At 40.5% G+C, this 19,570-nt stretch overlaps 1 protein-coding gene across 1 annotated transcript in view; it reads left to right on the top strand.

Moving 5' to 3' along the window:
* Positions 1–19,570, top strand: part of CNTN4 (contactin 4) — a 281,651-nt gene that overhangs the window by 174,174 nt on the left and 87,907 nt on the right. The window contains exon 10 of the mRNA XM_019504718.1: positions 18,901–19,028. Coding sequence (XP_019360263.1) covers positions 18,901–19,028 — 128 coding nt within the window. The remainder of the gene's footprint in view (positions 1–18,900; positions 19,029–19,570) is intronic.

Genomic DNA, 19,570 nt, shown 5'->3' with positions numbered 1-19,570 from the left:
GGTATGGGAGAGGGGAGAGAGCTCTTTTGTCACATCTGGAGCAGCCTTGTGCCACCCAGCCATTGGGGTTAGGTGCTGGAATATCTCTGCCTTTATATGTGGTCATTTCCATTAATTTTTTAAGCCTGATACAGTGTACTATTCCTGACTCTCAGTCTTTCCTTAATATGAAGCCTGCAACAGTTGATTTAAGAGAAAGAAAATGAAATAAACCTACTTTACTTTGATGCATTCACATACGTCCAATTAACGCTAATGGAAGGTGTGTGCATGCATTACTGGAGGGATACAGTTCCCTTGGATTTTTTTTTAACTAACAAAAAGACATTCTGACTAATATATTTTCTATAATAATTTGAATGTATTGTTAATCAAAAACTGTGGTTTTGTAGAACCCGTATTGCTTCATAAAGACCTAGTTATTGCCTCTATCCCTCTCTCTCTATCAAATAGCTGTTTTAGGTCAGTATTATCGACACTGAACATTAAAGACAACTTTATTATTAAAAAATTGGATTCTCTTCCTACCAAAGAATGCGGAATTGCAGTATGGAAACAAAGGGGTTTAAATATATTAAACAGCCTTGTAATTTGGGTTCAGTAATTTTTTTCACTTTTTTTTTTTAACTAGAAAATTGTTTCTAAAAGGGGTTATGTTCTTCCAAAAATACAGGTCTACAAGAAGTATAATTCAGGCAGTAGTAGTGCCCTGTCCCAATCAACTGTCTTTAACCTCTGAACTGGACAGACCAGGGAAGAGTTTCCTGTCCAAGATTCTAGTGTCCAGTTTTTACCTGAGGTGTCCAACTGATTCCTTATATGCAAGTGTAGCAATACCGTCAATCCCAAAGCAGAAAGTAGGGCAATGTAGCACCTTCAGCTTGCCTTGACCTCTCCTCCCTTTCCCCTATCCTTGGTATTTAAATGACCTGATTCCTTTCTATGTAGTATTCCCACGCTCTGCAAGACCATTCATAGCATCTGATGAAGTAGGCAATAGCCTATGAAAGCTCATTCCTCTCTGAACCAGTTATAAGGTATTATACTGCCCTGCCCTCTGCCTAGCTTTCGACTAACGAAGCTAACTAACTCTCTCTGTCAATCCCAAGTAAGGGGCGGTGTGTAGTGCAACATATACTTCGTGTAATATTTGGTTCCCTGTTGCTCCATGAAGACAGTAATCCTTCAAACCATTTCTGGGTATATGGCAGCAGGATCAAGGATTTTTTTAATTCCCACCTTTGCCGTTCCTTATTGTACAGGAGGAGTGGCAGCCCCTCAAATTTGGTGGTCTCTGATGAATTAGGAATTGCACCCAGCGCAGTGAGGAGATACCTTCAGTCCTTCTATTCCCTTGCTCAAGTTCAGGGGTTAAGCCATGAATCTTGTCCTTAGTGTCGCTGCTTGTTGAAATGGGACTCATCACAGACCAGTTAATTTTACAGAAGTCTTTTCAGACATTAATGATTTTAATACTAACCTGAGCCATATTTCAAGCAGTGACCCTGAGCTGACAGGCTGCGTCCACCTTTGCCCCGTCAAGTCCTGCATGTTGTCAGAGACGGTTTGGTATTGAGCGTGCTGTGCAAATTATTCTTAGCATGGTGAAAGAAGATTTAATGAAATAGTCACTCTTTATGCAAACGCAGAGCCTCCTGGCTTCATCATCATCATGACAACGATTTTACAAGAAGCTGGATGCTAGATAAGCCTACCTAGCCAAGGCAATGACTAACCTTTCAGTATTAGTTTCACCCAAAGCTGTCAACGGGCTTCTTCAGTCGGGACTCAGCTGTGGCTCTTCCGAAGCAGAACCACACTTTCAAGGAGCATGGGTGTACCCATGACAGGCATGGTCTGTCTTCAAAGCACGGTGAGAGGCTCCCCATGCCCACCTACCAGACCCCATGCATATCATTAGCTGTGCGCTGTTAAGCAGCTGCTACTTTCCATGCTGGAAGAGCCTTCATTTCAGTGATCATTAAACTGATCCCAGTGTATTGTGTGCATAAGGCTAATGTATTACTTGTTTAGTGTGAGCACTCGGTAGAGAAGGGGGGAAAAAAAAAACCCTCTTCCTGCAGGGAGGCAGAGGAACTTTTCTCCTCATTTGGTGGGGAAAAATGTATATATTCCTGGCCAATTTTCTGAAGTTGGCCTCCTACAATCCAGTTTAGATTGATGTGACTATATCCCCTCACTGAAGGAACCTGATTTTAATAACTTTTAGGCATTTTGCAGGAAAAAAATAACATTGATCTCTTTTTTAAAATCTTGTCCTATTTAAAAAAAAATAAATCATGATGTTACATGCAAGTTAAGCTTTAATACATTTGTAATCAGAGTAAATAATTATGCTGCTGGGGGGGAAGTTTCCAAAAATACTCTTCTCAGAGATGCTAGCAAACTTGTGCTATTTTTGATGAGTATTTAAATATTGGTTTCGAGTAATTTAAAATGTGTCTTTGCATCTTTAAGAGCCATGTTAATGTCAATTATGAGTGGAGTGGGTAATCTGTCTTTGTACCCTGGGCGTTTTTCGTTGAAACTAAGCAAAAGAATGTCTTATCTTTGAAAGACTATGCCTTTGGGCCTCTATTCAGATGGTATCAGCTGGAACAAAGAAGCTGAGAATGCATTTACTGCTTCTGTTCTAGTCTCGCGAATGGTTCCAAAAATGGTTTGTGTCAGCAGCTGATTCACATAGAAAATCTGTGTGCATGTACATATTTTTCCTCATAAGAAAATAATGTTTTTTACAAGCTTCTGATGGGTTTCGTTTAATCTTTGTGTTCTTCATTGCGAAGTGCCTAGTCTAGGCACATAGGACTCCAAGTTATGATTTCAGTATGTAAGGGTGTTGGAACGGGGAGCTGGAAGCCACAATTCTTGAGTCCTCTTCGTTGCGATAGCAGTGACTCTACTTGAGATCTTAGGAAAATCACGTTTCCTCTCTCTGTCAAGCCATAACAAAAAGGGAAATGCTCCCAAACAATATTTATTTTACAGAGCTCCTATTTTGAATCATTTCAGTTGCTTTAAAAATGTTTCCGATCCGTTTGAAGTGTTTTTGAAGCATTGCATCTGCCCACACCTTATGTCTTATGATAATTACGGGTAGTCTTAAGGAGCCCGCTGGACTTTAGAGAAGTTGAATGAAGTCATATTGGTAAAACACCGTAGACTATTGGTGTGAAATTCCCTTCGTTTGCACAAAACCTGAGATAAGTGGGTTTTACGTGGTAATGGGGTGTTTCTACACATGCAGTTAATATGATGCAATAAAGTCCGGAGCCATTTGAGCCAGAGGAAACTGCTTCTGGGTGCAGCATCTACATGTGCACCTTGGACAGCTGCCAGGCACAAAGCGGGCCCCCAGCTAGCTGGGCTCACCTGGAACAATTTACGGTCAGGGTTCACACATGCATTTTAGTGCAGTAATTTACTCTGCTGTAAGATAGTATTGTCCTGACAGTACTATTTTATAGCAGAGTTCATTAATTTACAGTGCCCTAATACTGGCGCACATGTAGACTGTGACATTTTACTGGGGAGCTAATTACTCTACTCCATGGGAAAGCACATGTGTAGATGCAACCAGGATTCGCATGTGGGCACTAGCCTTCCCAAACTGGGGCCTGCCCCTTGCTCCTTGCCAGCTAGAAAGTACTTGTGGTGACTATAGCTCTATCTGCATAGGTCTGACAAACCTTCCCGAGGCCGGTTTCCAAGCTCCTATGCTTCCACGCTGCCGCCATAAGGTTAACATGATGCCAGCACAAAGACAGCTTGTAAGAGACTCTGGAGACTATATGAAATAATTCCCTGCATGGTGCTCTGCTCTAGCTCTCTCAGCAGTAGGCCTAGGTTGTACAAAGGGCTTAGTACTGGCCTCTACATATGGGCAAATTAAAATATAAATATTCAATTCTAGTGCCAGCTCCCACCATGCCATATAGATGACAGAGAAATCCTTCGGGATTTCCAGTTAATGGAAAAGGAACATGGTCCTGATGATACATTTTTTTCCCCACAAAGAGTGCTGCATGTGCCTGTCCCAAAGCAGACATTAAATTGTATATCAGCCCCTTCCTTCAAAGCCCAAAGTTCCCTTTTTAGTTTGGGGACAGACAGCCATTTTTAACTTTCTATGGATAGAAATAAAACAGGAAGTTTGTGCCATAAGGCTGCAATCCCATGAGGAGCAAAACATTCCTGTTTATTCTCTGTGCTCTCATTTCCCACTGGTTTGAACCAAAGTGAGGGTACTTGGAAATACTAGACCCTTAACTACTCGAATTAATCCTCCCTCACCGCTCAATTCATGACAAAATGTGCCCCATTCCACGGCCCAGTGAAAGCCAAGACAAATGAGTTTTCCATGGCTGTACCTAAAATGGCCTACCCAAATGTTTATTTTTCATGAATTAGTTTCCCTAAATTTCTTAATCATTTGCATAAAGAATTATCAGCAGGAAGGGAGAGCACACGAAAGGTTTTCTATTATTTAAAATTCACAGCACTACTCTCTTTTCATTTTTCCTTTGGGGTTCTTAGCACCATTTGATTTATTTTTTTTCCCCCGTTATCAGCTTCCTGCAAGGAAGATTTGTTTTTTGTAGAGAATTATTCCTCTTTGATAACCCAGAGATATTTTTATACTTGAATTTTGACCCAGGGCATTTTTAAGCAACTTGCATGAAACCTCTAATAGCTGTAAATACTGCCCTCTCCCCTCCCATCCCATGTTTTCTTATATCAGTTCAATGAGCATATATCAGTTTCATACTTGTTCTAATACTCTGCAGATGCATTTCATTTAAAAAAAAAAGAAAAGGAAAAATGAAGATACAACAGATCTTCATGTATATTGATACTATTACATGCTGGAATCAAGCTGATTCATTTGAACAAGAGCTTCACGGTATTATAACTTTTCTGGAAAGAGAAAATATAAGGGACAAAATCCTTGACTAATGTCAGTTGATATGGTTTTAATTCAGTGGAGTCAGCTTGGATTTGAACATGGAAAAAATCTGCCCCATGATCTTAAGAATATCTCACTCTGAAAAAAAAGCTTATTTGGAATAATATTTTTAATTCCCCTTAACAAAAACCTGGAAAAATATAGCTTACGTTTTGCTCAACTTTGCAACTTAAAATTCTATAATGAAGAGGAAGTAAGTTCATACACAGCGATTCATTTCAGTGAAGGAAATGCATTTCGCATTCTCCAAGAGCTAAATATAGGTCAATCTCATTATAACAAACCCCCATTTTAACAATCCCAATAGCAGGAACCTTTTTTTTTATTATTATTATTATTATTATGTTGCAGCAAATTGACTAACCCTCGTACAGAACACCCTGTTAATGAACTTTTCTCCCAGTCCTAGAGAGCATTGTTATAATGGAATTGCAAGGTATCAAAACTTAGGTATGAATGGTTAAATGAAAAAAAAATGTAATTGCTACTTTTTTCACTGTATGAAAAACCATTCATACCTAAGATAAATGCAGGCTTACATGATTGATAATTAGAAAGACCTGAAGTTTTATTTTAGTAGGGCTTTTTTCTACCTTCTGTGGCCTCAGGCCACAACCAGAGCCGACTACACCAAATCATGCAAATATCAGTGTATCCCAGAGCATCCTAACTAATTTACTGCTTTTGTAATAGTAGCAATCTGGTGGGGACACTGAGTCACCAGAACAAATTATAAAAGAGAATTTCCATCAGTGTTGGCCAGACAGCGGCCCTTTGCTTTTATTTGATCAAACCATCTTTGAATGTGTTCCTGATTCAGCATTCAAAATATCCCTAATATCACTCAGACCAGGGGTAGGATTTTACTGATTTTCATAAAATATTTTGTTTTTTTCTTTTTTAAGAAAAAAAAATTCCTTAGTTTCATAGCAATTCAGTAGGGAGGCATTTCCCCCACCGGAAATGGGGTGGTCAGCCACCAGAACCCGTGGATCGCCTGAGAACCACACTGGTTTCATAGGATCCAGTGAAGGCCCCAGCCACACACACAAAGAGGCATCTTGGAGACCTGAGCCATGTATCAGGGCCCAGGGAGCTCCATCTCTCTGGAGGTCTAACCTCCCTCCCTCAAAGCACCACATATGGACTATGTACATGTTCCAAAAATGCATCTCTAGCCAAGTGTCTCCCCATTGTAGCCCACTGCTTGGCTGATTTCACAGCTCTTCCCAGGTTATTTTCCCATCCAGCTATCAATATATACAATCGAAAAAATACCTGTCACCTCAGGAGATGAGCGGAGATGACTATTAAACCTTGGAATAAGTTCCCATGTGTTTTGTTTATAAAATAGCAGCTCTGGGTGTCTCTCTCAAGAGCTAGGAGAAAAGCACCACTTTTTGCATCTGTGAGATGAGGTGTGAAATCCTGGCTCCAGTGAGGGTTTTTTTTCTCATCCATATGAATCCTTGGGGGCCACGATTTCAGCTTGGGCAGTGAGTCTGGACTGGGGTACTGCAGCGTCCTGGGGTGCGTGGCCCTTGTAAGAGCAGGTAAACACAGGCTCTTCCACCCTGCCTCTGCCTAAACACCCTGGCAGCCCTCCCCACAGGCCCTTGCACCAGCTCCAGGAGCATGGGAAGGGCAGGCGAATAAGCTGACCTGTAAAGCATAGCCCACAGGAAGCCCTTGCACCAACTGCCCTGTGCTCAGAGTAGCACAGTCTGTCACAGGCAGGTGGACATGGGGCCCTCCTTTTTCAGCCCAGCTCATTCCCCTGCTCCTCCCACGCTCGTGGAGCTGGTAGAAGGAGCTGTGGGGAACAGTGGCTCTGTTACCACCATCCAAGTCCCCAGAGATGCAGCTGGGGCTACACTCTCCCCCTTGGGTAGAGGTGGCAGTAGGCAGAGTGGGGGCAGGAGAATAAGGCACAGCAATGTTATGCCCCTGCCATCTTTACCTAGAACCTACCTATGTACCAGCAGCCACTGTCACCCCCTTGCACCTTCTGCTGGGACAGCTGCCTCCCTTCAGTGTCGACCAAGCTCCCGTCTGCACACCAAACATCCTCTGCCGGCACTAAGCAGCGAGCACCACCTCTTGCCATGCTCTTAGAGGTGCCCTGCCACCCAGTGAGATCCTTGTAAGGGTGCCACAAAGCATAAGGAGAGGTACTCACTGTAGGAAACGTAGCAGTCTTGAAATAGGGTGCCACGAAGCTCAAAGACATTACAGAGGGGTGTCTCAAGTCTAAAACTTCAGGCGTTTAGCTAATGTGGTATTACTGTTAAAAGACCTGCCAATTGGCATGGCTAAGCAAGGGCCTAATCTGGTGCCCATCCAAGTTAATGGAAAGACTGCTGCTGACTTCAGTAGACTTTGTAGCAGGCTGTAGTGTCTGCAGTATAAACCCTATCCTTTTACGGGGTGTATTGAAGGAGCTGAGGTTGTTACATCTTCTCTTAGATTCATAGATCCGTAGGGTCCGGAAGAGACCTCGCAGATCGTCGGGTCCAGCCAATAACAGACTCGATGATCTGCGGGGTCTTCTACTAGAAAACTAACAAGTCTTTAAGGGAGACAGTTGTATTCACCTAATGCAGTAGTAGGTGACCTAGCACCAGTGTTTATATTCAATTATGAGTTTAGTTTGATTTTAAAATAAAAACATTTTAATGCAATGCTAGCACAAGCTGCCTGCACTGTAGTCATACCTAATGTGACAGCTAAATTACCACAGTGATTTTAAATTGGACAGAAATATTATGTGGTATAGAAAGCTGCTTTAAAATCCAGGCATCCCATCAGCCTTATTTAATTAGCCCAGTCTACAAGACTGTTTTCTTCCCATGATCTGTTTATCTCTTGCTTTATTTTGGGCTTTTCATGGCCACCATTCGCTGCAGTATTTGAGTGTCTTCCAAGCAGCAATAATGAAGTCACTAATGGATTTCATGGAGTCTCTGATTCTCCTCATGTCATGACCTAAAATCTCTGCTTGAGATGTTTGGTTTAGGTAGGGCACAGTACAGCTGTGAAAACCTATTCTGTAAGATGCACTTGTTTTTCAGCCATGTTTTCTATGTACCACTTGGTAGAATTCAAACCTGGGAAGTGCTGATCGCTGCCAAAGAGCAGTGCTCTTCCTAGACTCAGGATGTAATGCAGCCCTGATTAACGCCATGGAAGACCTCACACCGTGTTAAGTAGAATATGGATCTGTCCATCAGGACCCAATATTGACACCAGCTCACTAGGTATAAAGGTGCAGAATGGAGTTCCTAGTCACATCCTTTCTGCTTCTTATTTCTGACTTCACTTCACTAGTGACTGATTTTCCAACAGTGATAAATAAGTGCATATGCACCATTTAATCAGACTAAGAAACATTATGATCATGTATGAAGACAAGGTCCTGGTCTCAAAGTACTTCCAATAGGCGTAAATGCAAGCAGTTACTCAGGGAGAGTTTTGCTGACTTTCGTGGGAACATTATCATGAACAGCTTTTACTAGCAAAAGGTGTACAATCAGCCCTATAAATATTTTGGCATTTTTATTTTACTGAAGTAGAATAATGTGTCAACCTTTTTTTTTTTTCCCCATGGGATCACTTCAATTATCTCAGTCCTTTAGTTAGTTTAGTGATGAATATTAGGAAAAGGGTAGCGCATTACAAAGTAATGAGATAAAAGCACAGGGAGATGCATAAAACCAGAAATGATGCAGTGCACCTGATTGAATTCATAGCATGATCAGGTCCAGAGTTAGCTTTAAAAATTGCTCAAAACATGTTGAGGCCCTTTGCTGTCTATAGAATTATGGTTAGAGACTGAACAAATACATTGTCAGATGCGCTTTCTGGTCAGTTGGGTTTGTCGGATCCATGAATTTTTTCTCCCCTAAGGTTCCAGAGGATGGCTAGTGGGCCATTCATCACACAGGCTGAAATACACTGTTTTTCACAGGTACATTTAACCTAAATCTTCCCACAGAAGACAGATTATCTTTTAGAAGAATTCTGTCACCACGGTCTCTCTTCAATAGCCATGTCAACCACGGCCATAAAGGCTGTACATGAAGGGATCAATGGTAGTTTTATCTGAAATTGCACTCACTGTTGTTTCTTCCAGCTGACGTTCATTTGAATGCCTCCTCTAAGACATCTTTTCTCCCTGTAGCAGAAAAAGGATCAGACATCCTAAAAATTGTTTCCTGGGGAACTAAAATTAAAAACATTCACTTGGCTAAGCATGAAATATTTCTGATTTATGTGTTTAATCAAGAGCTGAAGCAAGTAAAGATATTATTGTATTTCGTAAATTGAAATATTAATATTATCAAATAAGCAGCAACATAACGGATTTCATTGTAGAAGTACTAATATGTCTGTTTGTAGAGAAAATTGCCATTTAATTGCAATGAGTACTCTGCTTTGAAGAGACACATAATCCAAAAGACCAGGAGCTTACCTGATACTAGTAACAGTACTAATGCCACACCATGTGCCACATCCCTACACCCCATTCACACTCCATGTGTTTCCACCAGCTTAGCAGGGAAGGCAGGCATACCTTATTCAATGTGCATGTGAATATTTGCAGTATCATCACTTGCTCAATTTTAATTTTTCAGCTATCAGTGCAACTGCATGTCCCTTGTAATAGTAAATACATCCGCATGAAATCTGTTAGTAGTTTGCATGTCACCTTAACATACATAAAGACTTCTCTCTTCCCAGCTGATTGGAAGATACCAGCAATGCTTATCAACCCCTGGCTCTCAGCAAAGCTCTTACATTTAGTTCCTGGACCCTTACTATTTTTTTTTTAATATTTAATGTGCTTCTAAGAACAAGCTGTGATAGTAAATAGTGCAAGGCTGGGTTTGTCAGAGCAAATGAATATTGCATGGGCCGGGGGGGTAGAAGGGGTTTGAAATTGCACAACAGATCCAAGGTGTTTTTTGACTGAAATGAATAGTGCAGTTACACAAACACTTTGCTCTGAGGCCTGGTGGAGTTATTTCAGGTTTTTGACATGGTTACAAAATTATTTCCACCCCACCCCAGTGTTGGTGTTGGATCGACAAGAGCATTGATGACAACACTCTTGGATTTCAATGGGACACGTAATGGCCCTTGATAAATGTGTTACTCTCCGCACCATATTTGACTGCTGTTGGAAATGCTAGTGTTAAATAGGTTTTGGTCCCTAACTGTCCTTTGTGTGTTCTCTTTTCCAAGGTCCATGCCAAGCAAATGCCTCAAGGCACTTCTTCATTTTACTTTCAAGACAGTAAAGGGCATTCACAATCACGTTGGCAGTATAACATCAACAAGAACCTGTCGTGAAAATTATGTACATAGCAATGTGGGGAGAGACCTCTTCTTTAGGGTGACAGGAAGTGTTCAGCTTGTGACTTTTATCATTGGCTGCTGTTACAGAAAAATAAAATAAAATAAAAAGACAGGTTGGAGGGAATTATTTTCAGCATTTTTAAAAGTCCCCCGTCCCCAGACTGATGTTGATTTACAAGAATGACAAGGTCAGCTCTTCAATGATTAGAACCTAAAGCCTCATTTTAAAAAACACAGATTCAATTTATCTCATAATTCCAGATATGTTCGTATTCTCTGAAGATCTAAAATCTCTAGTTGACAGCCAAGACCAACAGCTTCTGTACGTTACAGATAATGTAATATGTTGAGGATAAGATGATCTCTTTTAGGGATAGAGGGATGCTGAAGTACCTTGTTCCTCCTTTAGTTTTTTTTTTTTTCCAAATTTATACTTTATCTTCTTTGGCTTTTCTGTGATAGTATCAATTATTAAAAGGCAGCCTACAGGTAGGTCAGTTGCACTAACCTATAGAAAAGTCATAGCAGATTTACATTTTCAATTTGCCTTATCTATTATTGACACGGGTATTAGCAGGGAACCTGCACGCTCAAAATCAAGTCAAATGGTTTAAATTTGGAAATCATAAAGTACATCCATGCTGGACCCTGGAAAATCTCACCTGGGCAGCAAAATGACTTCTAAAGGGAAAAAAAATGAACGAGGAGGACTTTTAATTAGTTTCAGCAGAATCTTTCAACCTCCTGGTACTCTGTAAGGACCACAAAATGTGTTTAGACCAGGGGTGTCCAGCCTTTTTGAATGTGGGGCCAGATCACGAACTTTTTATCACCCAGTGGGCCAGCAAGCCATATTCAAAGACCTCACAGGAAGCGGTATCACATCACCCCCCCCCCAAACGAAAGTACAGTGTTTACTTTCATTTCCCGTTGCAGCACCTCAGGCCTCAGAAAATAGCTTGGAGGCCCGCATGTTGGACAAGCCTGGTTTAGACAATCTAACCAATTTTTTTGCATTATTTTTACCCTCCCTTCTGTAAATAATATTATAGTACCAAAGAACCACAGTACTGAATGTTATATCTTGTGGTCACATATATGACATGACAGAGGCAGATTTTGTGGGTCCAGTTCTGCAAAGACTTTAGAAATCAATGGGAATATATGTTGGAATCAGTGGGAGTATACACATTCATAAGTGTATACTACGAATGAAGTGACGTACCATGCCCAAGTATGCTATCATAATGGCCTGATTCGTAGGGGGAATGTCCAGATCTTTTAAGAGGACATTTAAGGTATTAAACAAGGGTGTTTCATCCTAAAAATGAATAGTTCATATATGACAATACTTTGAAACCTGTTTTGCACTTCCCCAGTGAATATGCTGTAGCTTGATGCCCGAGGGTCTTATGGATTGTGTTACAAGATATAGTTTTAGCAGATCTTGTCACGGTACATTTTTGAAAGAGGTTTTTAATTTAAATATTTATGACCAGTGAAAATTAATGGGCTATATCCAGCCCATGGAAAGGGACATGTTGAATTCTATATGCTGAAAAACCAAGAAATCAACTTCTAGCGTGAGAAACCCAACTTGCCGCTGTTGTTGTTGTTGAATCAAGTCCGATATCACCAATATTTGTCTTTAATTCAGCAAATAAATACCGACTAATTTTTCAAATATTCTTCTTCCTACTCAATAGAAGGTGATCTCCTAATAGGTAGCCTTCACAACTCTGAGTTTCATGTCTACTTCATAGAGCTGGATGTGTCAGACATTTTCCAGTCCAGTGTTCTCTTAAGCTCAACTAGCCTTGCAGGAGGAAAGTCTGATTTATAGTCTCATAGTTGGTGGTAATATCTATATTAAAGTTATGGCAAAATGCAAAGCCCATTGAAGACAATGTAAAGACTCCCATTGATTTGAGTAGGGATTGGATCCATTCTAAATATTTGTTTATCATCATTGCCCTGAGACTAAATAGTACTGTACCATGTGTATAGTCATTTCCTGAAAACTTTGAGTGGTAACCACTCAAATAATGTTTATGAGCACCTGTCTTGTAATGGTCCTCTAATACTGATTTTAACGGGTTATTCAAATCTTATAAATACCTAAGCACTTTAGAGAGAGAGGAAAGAAGAAGGAAGTGGTGAAGATTGCTAAAAAAAGATATATCTGGCAGACTTTTCCAAGATATGAAGTTGGAAGGAGCCTGTTGGTTTCATTATTATTATGCTTTCCTGGAATCAGCAAAGTGATTATAGTCTGGTGAATTCGGATGGAGATTTTTGCCTTTCCAATCCAGATTTCACAATAAGTAAAATTCTTGGAGGCCTTGATCCAAATGCTACCGAAATTAAAGGATGACTAGTAGAGCATAAACTGCCGCATGTATTAATCGGACAGAATGTGTAAATAGTGATTGATAGAGACTGAAAAAAAATTAGCATTGATTTTTGATAAAACTCAGTGGAAAACGTCACATTTGCTAATGCCATTCTTACTGACTAAGCCTCTATTACTGTACAGTAAATGAGTTGCAAACAATGGCCACATTAACACGCTGTCCAAAGAATATTACTTTTTTCCCCTCACTTTCCACTTTGAAGTAGTTTTATAGAACTATTCAATTTGGGGGAAAATATTCAGCAATTGACATTTGAGTCTTCATTACCAGTAATACATGCTTTTATGGAAAATGATGCTTTACTTTCAAATCATTCTTTGCAACTAATTATAAAATGTATTTAGTGGATATATTAGAGAACAAAGTATGGTGAACAATGCCTCATTTAATTTGAACTTCTCATCTTGAAAGAAAATTTTCAACCAAACTGCTTAAAGTGGTTGATCAAGAGATGTTGAAATATTTTCTTTCAATCTAATTAGCAGTATGAGAGCCATCAATGGCCTACAATGAGCCTTTTCCCTCACTTAATGTGGATACACAAAGAAAATCTATGAAGCAGCAAAAATCAACGGAAGTCAGTCCTACTTTTTGCGCTATCCAAAGCACATTTCAAAGAGTTAAAATAATTACCCATTACCTTCTACTACATGGACTTCAATTTAATAGACAAAATGTACATTGTAGATAAGCAGGGATGGAGAGAGGTGGGTGGGATTGCCTTTTATGGACTGGAGAATATTGTTGAGCTTGCTTTTGTTGTGTTGCTTTGAATTTAGTGCAGGTCAAGAACATCTTCAACTTTTTGCTTTCTTAAACATTGAAATGAATAGCAGCCACAAGTGCTTTCCTGGAAGTAGCTGTTTCTCGCCACCGTGAGATTTAGGATACAGCAGTAGATGGACAAAATCCTGTATTTCACTATACAGTTTATTCAATCCATACATTGATACATGGCAACATAGAGAGGTGGATAAGTAGTAATGTACCATCTTCCTCTAGTTACTGGAGAGCTGCCAGAAATTCATAACCTGACGTAAAATCCATAAACTAGTTAAGCAACAGGCATTACTAACTCTACTATTGATACAGTGTTATTTATCCTGGACTTGATCTTCCAAGGTCCCTTCCAGCCCTAATGTCTATGAGATCTATGAAATCCTGCCAAGCACCTGTTGGGTTATCCTCTTGGGTTATCTCCCCATGCAATAGTACAGGTTAAAGAGATTGGAAGATCCCTGATAACTAGAGGAAGACTGATGAATTGTTTCTTGCCTTCTCCACTTCGTTGCCATGTATGTGTCAGCAGCAGCCAGGGTGGAGGCATAGGGGGAGGGTTTAGTACTAATCTTAGGACATCTTGCACTTTTCCTTCCTTCTTGCACTGAGAGCAGAAGTTTCCATGCACAGAATCTCACACACATTGCCCAGAAGTCCACATTTTTCTTTGCACAGGAGCCCCTGATCACTGACACTGCTATAGCTGGCTCCATGCATTAACCCTAAACATGAATTAATTCAGGCAGTGGCTGCTTCCTCGGTGTGCACATTGAGCACATACAGTGACAACTGACATGAGGCCTGGCTTCAGCACTGCCCCCCATGAGTGAAATGTCTCATTGGACTCAGCAGTGACTGCACTCCTGTCGGTAGCTGTCATATCCAACTGTGCAGACTCCGGAGAATTTTCCATAAATGCCTTGGACAGATGTGCTGTGAACTCATCTTGATCCCTCCAGAGGAAGCATTTCCCAAGGGATTCCACCTGGGAAAGGGCCGGGCGAATATAAGCACACAGTAATAAATGACAAGAAGAATGCATCCATAGATGTCATGACAGAAGATTAAAAGCTGACTGAAATGATGGATTCTAGTTAAAAATATACGGCAGGACTTCTGCTGCATTTTAACACAGCTACACTTTTCTTTAAGGCAGGTAGCTCTCTTCCTTTTCCTGACTTTTTCATATGTAGCTTGGCTGGCATATATTCAACTTCCTCTGTGCCTCTCCCAAGATTTTTCTGCAAAGAAATCTGCTGTGTCTCTCCTGACTGCCTGGCTGCCATCTGCTGAGGAGTCACACTAGGTGCCTTCTTAAAGCATTTCGTATTTTTGCACTGGGTGCAAATAATCTTTGCTAAGTCTCTTCTCTCTTGCTTTCTACATCCAACACTTGGCGGTATGCTTATGATGCAGGAAGGCTTTTTGCAGCCATATTCACATAATGGAAAATTGGGAAATTAGCTATGACTTAGTAGAGAACAAAAAATTGTTAGGTGAGTAAGGAACAGCCTAACTGATAAACAGTGGGCTTTGCTGGCAGAGTTACTCAGGGGTCAAAGATGATTTTGGAACAAAAGTAGAAGTGCTATTAAAATGTTCTGAGTACACAAGGTTGGGAAAGAGGTTCAGTTTATCATGCAGGAAGACATAGATCATGCTGAGGACTGGAGAAAGAGAATCAGTGAATTTAATCAAGCACATTTTAATAAATGTGAAATTGGAGACTAACAACAATAATTTTTCCTATGAGATGGGAGCTTGTCTGCTAGAAATACCAATGGAAGAGGAATAAGATCTGAGTATGATAGTAATCATAGGATGGCTAGGAGCCAGCAGTGTGATACAGGCAAGGAAAAAGCAAATGTGGTCCTAAAATGTATCAAGCAAGATATTTCTAGAGAAAGAATTAATGTCATTGGATAAGGCGTCAGTAAGACATTTACTGGAAGGCAGAGTATATTTCTGGTCACTCATGTTCAAAAAAGATTAATTAAAATGGGAACAAATGTGTCTAGGGTGGTCAGGAGAATGCAGAGTCTGTTTTACAAGTGGAGCCTAAAAGAGCTGGATGTATTTAGCCCAGCTAACTGAAGGCTGGGAGGATGACTGTCTGCCAGGAGCTACACACCAAGGGAGAAAGGGCAGTGTAAGCATAAAAATAAATAGGTACAAACTAATAAAATTTAGGCTGAAAATTGGAGCAAGGTTTTTCTAACCATTGGACAAGTGAGATCCTGGAACAGCTGCTAATAGAACTAATGGGGACCAATATTTAGTATAAAACTACGTTTAAGACAAGGCTTTTTGAATTTAAGAAAGGACTTGAATGCTGTGGTTGCTGGCAATAGATAGTGATGTGTTGATGATGTAGAAGGTCCCTCCCAGCCCCCCAACCTATGTTCTAAATCACCATGCTGATAGTAATGCCCATTGATATTTTATTATGTTTCTTGCCTCTCTACAATGTTTCTTCCTGGTCACTGTGGACTTTAGAGGGACAGGGAGCACCACCGATTTCCATCGAGCTGGAGGGGAGATCAACAGAGATGAATAATGGCTTACGCTCCTTCAAAATCCTGAACACACTTTTTCTGGAAAGAGCATTCAGCTATCTCCGTCTTATTTACTAGTAAAGCTCACCAGATCTTTGAATGATCCTAAATCAAGAAAGGCTTGAAAGCTCACTGGGCAATGTGTGATATGTTCTCTCTCCAGGGGGCTTATGCTGTGACGCATTGATAGCAAATATGTAATGATATACCACACCTAATCTCTTCTCATCTGCTGTTGTCACCAGCAGTGCAATGGAAATGGTAATCAGTCTTATTTCAGACTGGAATACATTGACTAGACCCACCTGAGTAGCATATACCCTGCTGCCAAGAAGTTTCCCAAAGTATCTGATCATGCCAATCATTAGCAGGCTGCGCTTTCAAACAGCAGGGCATCAACTGTATCAGGAAGCCCCTACATCAAGTAAATTTTATTCCATGCCACAAGACTTAGTTTCTATGTTCTGTAAGGAGTGATGATATGAAATATGTTCCTACTTGGCTTATGGCAAATGTCTTTTCTTCTAACAGATTACCAGGCATGAACTCCTTTTAAGCTGGTTTGGGACTATGCGAAAGATCATCTGTAGGTTCAGAAAAGGCTACTGAACAAAGCTAAAATGTTTGCAGAGACCTGTGTGTTTTAGGAATATTTTTTTTAAGAGTGCAATGATCAGTTATAACACCCATGTTGACTGAACACTGTTTCTGGGAGGAGAATGTACAACAGAGCCCATATGAATGGAAAAATGTCACAGACTTGAAATAAATTCGCCATCAAATGTGCAGTCTGACTTGAGTTTTCTTTCCCCTCTCACTGGGGCACAACTCCACACCCATTTCACACGCATGCTTTAGCCAGAAAGGAGCAGAGCCATTATCTGTTGTTTGCGACCTAACCAAAACATGGGGAGAAAATCAGCATAATCTAACACCAAACGGTATGTTTTCAGGGTTTGTTTCCAGTTTGCAGCAGTTTCCCAGTCATAGCTTGTCTGTGTTGAGAAACCCCAGGCTAAAAGTGGGCACACATACGGCATGAATACTGAATGGTCAGGACAGCATAAGCAGGACTCCTCTGTAGTCTGTTTGTTCAGGCGATCCCTGGGAGGTGGAACTTAGAGTCTAGTAACCACTAGATATTTAAGTATTTATATAAAGTGGAATAGCATCAACAAGAGAGACTGAGGACCTCCAACCCCGGAATATCCTATGGGACCACAATCCGCTGTCACTTCATCTTCCTCTCCAAAAAAAAAAAATTCAAACAAAACTGTGATGGATTCAGTCCGAATTCATGAATAATCTGGGCTAACCACAACTGGGTCACTGAAAACAAATAGTTCAGCCTTAGTGAAAAATATTGTCCTGTCTTACCTACTCTGCACAGGAAAGGTTCATTCAGCTCCGTGAATGTTGGCCCAATCATGGTATCTTGGAGCAGAGAAGTTCCTGAGGTCTCTGACTGAAGAAGGAAAGGGCAATGACTTGGGGAAAGGCACCGTGCTGCTAAGTCGAGTCAATAGTGTCGGTGTGAAGTCTCCTTTGGAGAGGGTTCAAAGGGAGGGAAATTCTTAGGGAATCTTGAAACATGGTCTTTCTTGTGGGTTGGCAGAATTACTGCACCAGACAGATGTGGTTGTGCTTTAACAGATATCACCCCCATAGTATGATTAGGGATACAAGATGTCAGAAGAGTTAATTTTAGAAAGAGAAAGCAAACACACTTGAAGGAGGAACTTGGGAGCATTGTAACAGAAAATCAGATATCCACAAGCAAAATGCTCATTGAAAAAATGCATGCTTTTTCGTGGATGCTGGGTGACAGTAACCCCACAGCATACAAGAAGGTGCCAGCTTTCCTCAGAATGCGGTAAATCACTTGCATTTTGCATCCTGAATTAGGTGTCAACCAAACACCATAAAAGCCTGAGTACCTGCAGTCTCAAGGCACGTGAAATAATATTCTCCACACTTTTTGGTGCCCCAGTTCATGGACCTAGCTTATGATACAGAGAGTTTTGCAATAGAGAATATGGATATTCTGTATTTTAAGTCAGAGTGACAGCAGTGAAAAAGAAAATGAGTGATCTATGATGCAGTAAAAAAGCCCGTGCAGTTAGCCCTGGAACAAAACTAATGTAATAAATGGAAGGGAGCGGGGCAGGAATCCATTCACTGCATTCGGTTCTTCAACTGTCCCTTGCTATACAATTCTTGTGTGCCCCTGAACACGCCAGGAGTTTTTCAAGGGGAGGGGGTTAATGGAAAGGGCTCGCTAACACGGATGAGCGGTGCAGTTGAATCACATGACTGGTAAGTATACATTGTGCATGGGGTTGGGATGTGGAAATGCATCCTGAGTTTGGCACCCTCACTTGAACAGACATTAGAAAACTTGCAGGAAAAAAAAAATCAATGAACACAAATCAAAATGTAGTACATGAAAGCTCTTACAGTAGCAGTGAGTATCTCTAGATTGTTAGAGGTAGCTTGTGCGCCACACGTTGCTGTAGTTGTCATTGGGAGCACTGAGTATCAAAGCACAGATTCACTTCAAACTGCACAAATTGCCAGTGTGTAAATTAAAGTTGCCCTCAAGTGAAGATACAAAAAAAAAACAAAAAACCCCCTCATGTAAATGATGCATGCAGTATGTATGAACTGGGCCCTGAGAGATTTGTATCAGTTGAATCCCATCTGTAACTGGCAATGGACTGTTCAAACTGTAAATAATTGATGCAGACTCAAAAGAATTTTATGCTAACCTTAAAAAAATAATTTTCATGCCTGACTGCCTTTCCAGAATCACAGTTTTGGAAGATGGGAGCCTTAGAATTGTCAATGTAACAAAATCAGATGCTGGAAGTTACACCTGTATAGCAACAAACCATTTTGGGACAGCTAGCAGCACTGGAAGTTTGGTGGTGAAAGGTAATGACAGTCCTTCATATATATATATATATAGATAGATAGATATAGATATAATTGATACCTCCATCTTAAATTCTAATTCTGTGCTTTTTTATGCTCTGATCTGCAGAGATACTGAATCCCTAAAGCTCCCATTAAAGTTAATGGGAGTCTGAAGTGAGTGTGAACTACTGACACAAAGCACCTTTTCAGCCAAATTCTGTGATATAAATGAAGGGCGTTGAGTCCCAGTTCTGAGGTCGAATGTATGTTAATAGTAAAATCCGTTTGCAGGCATACTGAATACAGATATGCAGTGTTAGACAATATTAGTAAATATGTTTTGTAATATAAAAAACATTGAATGGGATGCGATCGCTGTTGAACTAGGTGGACTATTTCTCTTTTGGCAGTAGCCACTTCAAAAGAATTTGCCACTATAATGAAATATTAAGGTCCCAATCAAGCAAAGCATATACTTAAGGTTAAACCCATGGGTTTAAAATCTGCATACCCGTGGGAGGAGTTTCTTACCATAGGCAGAAAGTCAGTAAGCTTATGTC

The sequence above is a fragment of the Gavialis gangeticus genome, unplaced genomic scaffold (genome assembly GCF_001723915.1).
Source record: "Gavialis gangeticus isolate Ggan-Ray unplaced genomic scaffold, GavGan_comp1, whole genome shotgun sequence".
Lineage (NCBI taxonomy): Eukaryota > Metazoa > Chordata > Crocodylia > Gavialidae > Gavialis > Gavialis gangeticus.
Note: the sequence above shows the minus strand (reverse complement) of the source record. Positions and strands in the feature narration are given on the sequence as shown.